Here is a 6,217-nt window from a genome sequence, read left to right as displayed (position 1 = left end):
TGGTAAAATATATAATATAGAGAAGTCAGATGGTGTTAGATAAATATATAAATGTATCTAAACCTGCACAAACACAGAAGATCAGCTCACCCAGTCCGCTGACCTCCTGGCGGAGGTTCAGTCGGTTTCTCTCGTCGGCGATGGCCTTCAGCATCTGCTGGAGAGATCCGTCCAGCTCTCCGTTCTCCTCCTCCGCGGGCCCGACAGCCTTGCACAAACCGGGAAAGGACGCCATCTCCGCGCCGGGACCATGACAGTCCGGGCTAACGGCTACCGACGCCTCCGGTCCACGGGAGCTCCCTGAAGAAGAGCGGAGAATCCCCCCTGGTTCTTCCGCTGATTAAACCGGATCAAAGCCGCCGGTACGCTCTGCTGTGGCCCCGGAAACAAGTGCGGACAGGTCGAGCTGCTGGGGGCGACTCTTACTCTTGCTCTGTTGTCGATCAGCTGGAAACACCCCTCACACTTCCTGTAACAACACGAGGCTTTTAAAGCGACAGAGCACCTCGGTACCGTTCACACACACGCTGACCTCGAACATACACTGGTGTTAGGGAACATTATGTCCCCATCACATTCTGTGACCTGTTAAGAACTTGAATATGCATTTAATATTTTATCAGCCAAATTATATAAAAGCAAATACAAAGCAGTATGGGCTACAATATATTCGCAAATGAGCTCTAACGATTGCTATTACTTTAGAAAATCGCCAAGCTCTTTTCTACAACGGCTGCGCTCTCCTCCGGAGTTTCCCGAGTCACAAATTAGACGCATCCCTGTTAGCTTTGCTGCTACTGCTATGCGGGGAGAGCGAGCACAACAGTCCTGTATGTGGGAGGGGAGAAGGAAATCATTAGCTATGGAAATAAGGAAAATAAATAACTAGTGCATTCGTTTTACTCTTGGCTGACGGTGCGGTTTGGCTCCATAGCCTTCAGTTTCCCCGTTGAGGTCTTACTACATTAACACCCGACTAAACAGCTAGCTAGCTCTTTAAGGTAAAAGTTAACGGAAGTTACGAATGCAACCATATGGTTCTGTGAATTCCCGGATGATTGCCACTGGCAGTGAGGAAGGAAATAGGGCGGCCAACTTAGCTGTCACTGACCTGCTTCTGAACTCTCCGGGTTTCTAACCTTACGTGTTTTAAACAACTGGATAAATGTATTCTATTGATACAAATGTTACAGGAGAGTTTCAGATCGTCGTCGCAACGATGTACCCGCACTAAAGTATTGTGAATTTGCCTCTTTAGTACTTCTTTTAGGGGGTATTTACGTAGCTACGTCCGTTGGATGGAACGTAGGTTTTATGGCAAAGTCTGCGACTCTCAGATTCATTGACTCTACAGAAAGTTAACCGAACGTGGCACTTTGTTTAACCCCAGTCAGCATTATGACTCCGTCGAAATATTAGAGGTACAAATTAACTCGCGACAAAACATGTAGCGGTAGCACAACATCGCTGCAAGTCAAGGTGACGGGATCTAATGGGTAACGGAAATCTGCATAACACCGGTCCTGTAACGAAGAAAACTCCGCCCGCCCAGATGAGCCCTTGTCGCCGGTAGAACGGGGCGTTTAAACGAGCGCACTCTGTATTAAGACAAAAGATTACGTCATTGTGTCAGGAAAATCCAAACCTCACACGAATCTGTTCCAATTGTATACATTATAACACTATACACTTCCTTGTTATGCCACCCTGTATATACTGTCCTACATGTGTATATATACCTAGCGTTGATCATTTTAACTACTACTCTCACCCAACTATGTTAATGCCTCCCTTTATGCATACCATATGAATATACTGTATTTATTACAGTATTTCCTACTATCCTATAGTTATTAGATACAGTATGTATAATACTGCGTAGTATTCCTGATGCTTGGAGTCTTGGCAGCCAAAACATTCAAATAAACCAGCACTAACGAACACCCAGACACAGTTAACAAAGGAGTCATTTAAAACTCTATTGGTAGCAGTTCCTCTCTTTCTGCCACTTTTGCAGATGACTTCAGGTAGCTCCTGTCCGTCCAGGTACGATCCAAACAATGAAGAGACAATGAGTGGTCACTTTGGGACAGTAACATTAGAAAAAATTTGAGTCTTGAGAATGTATGATACCATACAGCAGTGTCATAATTATAAAAAGTAAAAGTTTAACTTTCTAAGTAAATTTTTATAGAAAAACAATTTTTTTTTGTTAATCTTTCATAATTTGACTTGTATTTTTATAATCTCATGTCAGGTGCAAAACGCTGAATTAAATAAAGAATTACGTTTATTGCTATGGACAGATTAACTTGCAGTTTGCTGTACTGTGTAGTTATTTTATTCCACATGTTAATTCAGGAACAAGGTGAGTTTAGGCTACAGCTACAACAAGATTAAATTAAGTATAAGGACAAGATTTTGACACAGCCCCTTGACAAAACATAAGTCTCTCTGCATTTTTCATTTCTAAGCAAATTTGCACTTAATAAAATCACCACAAACAGATCCACAGTGAATCTGCAGCTGCCCTGAAGCCTGAGCCCGTGACATCTGAGCTCTTCTGCTAGATCCATTCTCCAGACCGCATGAGGGTAAAGCGTTACACAACACACACTTGTGTCATCAGATGCTGTAGCATTGCAGAAGTCACTGCAACGACTCCTGAATCAAACAGCTGCTCATCAGATGAATCCTCGCTGGACGTCTGCAGAGCGTCCTCCCATCGGTCGGAATCTGGGGAAGTGGATCACAGGTCGTCCGTCAGGGTTCACAGGAGGGCCAACAGGGTCGTAGCGGGGGCGCGGCAACAGGCTGTGGGGCAGGTTTAGTCTCTGGTCGTACTCCCCCCCGATGATCCCAGGGAGCGGTGGATAGAGGGGGAAGGGCACCTGGCTGAATATGTCGCAAGGGTCTCGATGGAGGGGATGGAGGGAGCGTTGGTGAACAGCATGTGGACGCTCACTGCGGATCTTATAAAACCTCTTGTACAGCTGGAGGGAGACAAACTAATGTCAGCACACATCACAGTGAAACATCTACTGGTTCCAGTTTTCACTGGGACTGTGGGAGGAAATCAGAAAACCTGTCCTCAAAAAAATCAGTACTTCTGTTCTGCCTCCTGGTGGTGATGCTGAAGTCAACACTCACTATTTTCACATTTAGTTTGTAGCTGTAACAGTCAGTCAACTTTGACTAATTAATTAATGGCCATTTTTATGAGTGATTTATCATTTCAAGTAAATGAAATATATGGACTAATGTTTTCTGTGAGGTAAAAAAACCCTTAAAACGTAAGATAAGATTAAGATAAACCTTTTTGTTTTAACTGTGCAAATGATCTCTTGAAGATTATTATGAATACATACATTCGTGGATTATAATTATGAATGGAGTTTCTGGCAGAGAGGAGCTCTTTCAATTCATTTAGCCAATAGATTAATATTGATAGTCACTGTTAGTCACTGCCAGTGTTTGTGTCTGGTATCAGTTCTCACCTCTTTCCAGTCTGTGGACCTGGATCTGTTGGGGTCAGCATCTGAACAACACAGACACAGAGTTTATTCAGGGTGTTTCATCCAGAGGAGAAACAGCTCAGAGCTGCACCACCATCAACCTGCTGCCATGTGAGGCGCTGATCTTTCTGCAGTCTTACGTGTGAAGTCCCGGTGGAACAAGTGTTTCCACAGCGTCGAGTCCGCAGTGGCGATGTTGAAGTGTCTGCAGACGGACGACAGTCTGACCACAGAGCGAACATCCAGCAGCCTGTAAACTCTGAGCAGCAGCTCTGGAGGGAGAGCAGCCAGACCGAACGCCACCGGCAGAGCCATGGCTGGAAGAGACGCCGCAGTCAGAAAACAGAAGCTAATCACTGGACTGAAATAACTGTCAATTAACAATCTGTAAAAAAAAAAAAAGGCAGAACAACTTCACATACTCTTACATATTTATCTGCACAGGAAGCTGCTCAAACGCCCGTTTGATCAGATCTATGACCTTAAACTTATACTGATATATTATGTAATAACACAGATCAATCAATGTGTTTGTGAACACCATAAATCCCACAAATCTTCACACACATTTGTGATAATTTCTGTTTGTAGACCATGCACATGTTTATTACTGAGACTAATTTGTTTCCATAAATTACCAGAAAATAAAACTAATATTAAGAATAATACTAAGTCTGTCTGTGATGATGGCCACATGGTTTTCCTGCTGCATTTTGCTGACTATTAACAAGCAGCTCCAGTGGATGAAAGGGAGGAGGGGACATTTAATTTATTGACCCAGCTCCTCTTGTCATGAACCCTGTCTGAATAACTCCAACATGTCCAGACTCTCAAGCTGCATCCACTGGAGTTGCAGTCAGAATCAGTCTGTACCTTCTCTGGCTGCAGCGATCAGCGGGTACGCCAGCTGGTCTTTGAAGACTCGAGATAGTTTACTCAGATCTCTGAAGGCTGCAGCTGCACTTTCTCCTGAACAACAGTGACAGTGTGTCAGAGCAATTCAGAGAAACTCTGACACTAGTGTGGTGTTAAACCGACCAGTCAGAGCTGTACCTGGCCACTCGTTGGTCACGTAGCTGGATGGATTCAGACACAGTTTGCGAACCGTGTCGAATGCTTCATTCACCTTCAGAGTAGCTGGAGAAAAAAGAAATCACAGAGGAAGAGGAGATCTTAGCTGTTTTCTTCAGGCATCTTTACAAGACACATAGGGCGCCCTTTTGTGTTTGAACTCACCGTTAATTACGAGCATGGGTCCCATGCACACTGCCACCACCATGGTGAGGCTGTTTTCACACAGTGGATGAGTGTACTGAAGTTTGTAGACTCCACCCGCTGACCTCCATCCACCAGGCATCTCCTCAGGCTTCAGCTCCCAGCCCTGAACACACACAGTGCAGATCGAGACACTGATTTTACCATTTACCTGAATCAGATGCATTCACAAAGCGGTAGGAAGCTGGGTGTTGTGTGCGATCCCACCTGAGGAATAAATCCAGTTTCGAGCATCAGGAGGTTTGCAGCCACCATGATGGCATCACTGGGACTGGTGGTGTGAGCTGTGTGGTAGAGGAGCTCCAGAGAGAGAGGAGCCTGACCCTCCCCTGCCTCACTGCACAGCATTGGCTCCCAGCTGGGCACTGGCAGTTCAGAGTGCTGTATCTCAGCGCTCTCCTCAGACTCTGTCAGAGCTGCAGGACCGCTGCTGCAGCTGCCACCGCCACTTGGCTGTTTGACACAGACAGGTGCGAACACAACTGAACTGTTAGGCTCAAACATACAGGGCAAAAACTCTTTAAGCAAGCAGTAGGTATTAGGAAACATTTAAGCCTTTTGTTAAAAAAATGGTGATAAAAAAAAAAACAGCAGACAAACTCTCCATGCTGCAATGTTCCAGTTATCTACAAAGCACGCTGGTACCATTCAAACATGGCAGCCCGCCATGGCAACATCTGTGTTGCTGAGGCAAAAAAGCAATTCAACCAATCAATCATTTAATCAAGCGCCTCAGTGACTCACCCGGAAGCCCAAAAAGCAACAGGTCAAGTCACATACACAGGTGCAGTTAAGGCCAGTTCAGACAGAGGGTGTTTGTAAAACACAACAAATAGAACTCCATCCTATGAATAGAACTCCATCCCCCGACAATCACCACCCTTCCCTCCAGCCCCCCACCTCTAACAATCTGTGAAAAGGATGTGCGTGGCCTCTTTAAAAGACAAAAGATCAGAAAGGCACCAGGCCCAGATGGTGTGACACCTCCTGCTTGAAAGTGTGTGCTGATCAGCTGGCCCCCATCTTCACATTCATCTTCAACAGGTCACTGGAGCTGTATGAAGATCCCTCCTGCTTCAAACGCTCCATCATTCCAGTCCCCAAGAAAACCTCCATCAGTGGACTGAATGACTACAGACCTGTCGCCCTGACATCTGCAGTTATGAAGTGCTTTGATAGATTGGTGTTGGCCCACCTGAAGGACATTGTTGACCCCCTGCTAGACCCCCTGCAGTTTGCCTACCGGGCAAACAGGTCAGTGGACGATGCAGTGAACATGGCACTGCATTACATCCTGCAACACCTCAACTCCCCAGGGACCTATGCATTATGGGCCCTCTTTGTGGCTCCAGCTTGGCATTCAACACCATCATCCTGGACATCCTCCCCTCCAAACTGACCCAGCTCACTGTGCCCGACCCCACCCG

At 45.7% G+C, this 6,217-nt stretch overlaps 2 protein-coding genes across 5 annotated transcripts in view; both read right to left on the bottom strand.

The window, feature by feature from the left end:
• The window catches only part of kiaa0930, a 17,810-nt gene extending 16,375 nt beyond the window's left edge, over positions 1 to 1,435 (bottom strand). The window contains exons 1-2 of one of the 4 annotated variants that reach the window (XM_020613402.1): positions 1,112 to 1,435; positions 91 to 469 (exon numbers count right to left, since the gene is read on the bottom strand). In XM_020613402.1, coding sequence (XP_020469058.1) covers positions 91 to 235 — 145 coding nt within the window. In that variant the 5' untranslated portion in view covers positions 236 to 469; positions 1,112 to 1,435. Of the gene's footprint in view, positions 1 to 90; positions 470 to 700; positions 881 to 903; positions 1,058 to 1,111 lie in introns of those variants that run through there. The other 3 variants (XM_020613400.1, XM_020613401.1, XM_020613403.1) reach the window with 3 other exon arrangements.
• An 890-nt stretch (positions 1,436 to 2,325) lies between these two features.
• Positions 2,326 to 6,217, bottom strand: part of fbxo7 (F-box protein 7) — a 9,892-nt gene continuing 6,000 nt past the window's right edge. The window contains exons 6-12 of the mRNA XM_020613441.1: positions 4,998 to 5,243; positions 4,752 to 4,896; positions 4,569 to 4,652; positions 4,389 to 4,484; positions 3,656 to 3,832; positions 3,498 to 3,538; positions 2,326 to 2,993 (exon numbers count right to left, since the gene is read on the bottom strand). Of these exons, the coding sequence (XP_020469097.1) occupies positions 2,685 to 2,993; positions 3,498 to 3,538; positions 3,656 to 3,832; positions 4,389 to 4,484; positions 4,569 to 4,652; positions 4,752 to 4,896; positions 4,998 to 5,243 (1,098 nt within the window). The 3' untranslated portion in view covers positions 2,326 to 2,684. The remainder of the gene's footprint in view (positions 2,994 to 3,497; positions 3,539 to 3,655; positions 3,833 to 4,388; positions 4,485 to 4,568; positions 4,653 to 4,751; positions 4,897 to 4,997; positions 5,244 to 6,217) is intronic.

The sequence above is a fragment of the Monopterus albus genome, unplaced genomic scaffold (genome assembly GCF_001952655.1).
Source record: "Monopterus albus unplaced genomic scaffold, M_albus_1.0 scaffold134.1, whole genome shotgun sequence".
NCBI classification, from domain to species: Eukaryota; Metazoa; Chordata; class Actinopteri; order Synbranchiformes; family Synbranchidae; genus Monopterus; species Monopterus albus.
This window is presented reverse-complemented; position numbering and strand designations above follow the sequence as displayed.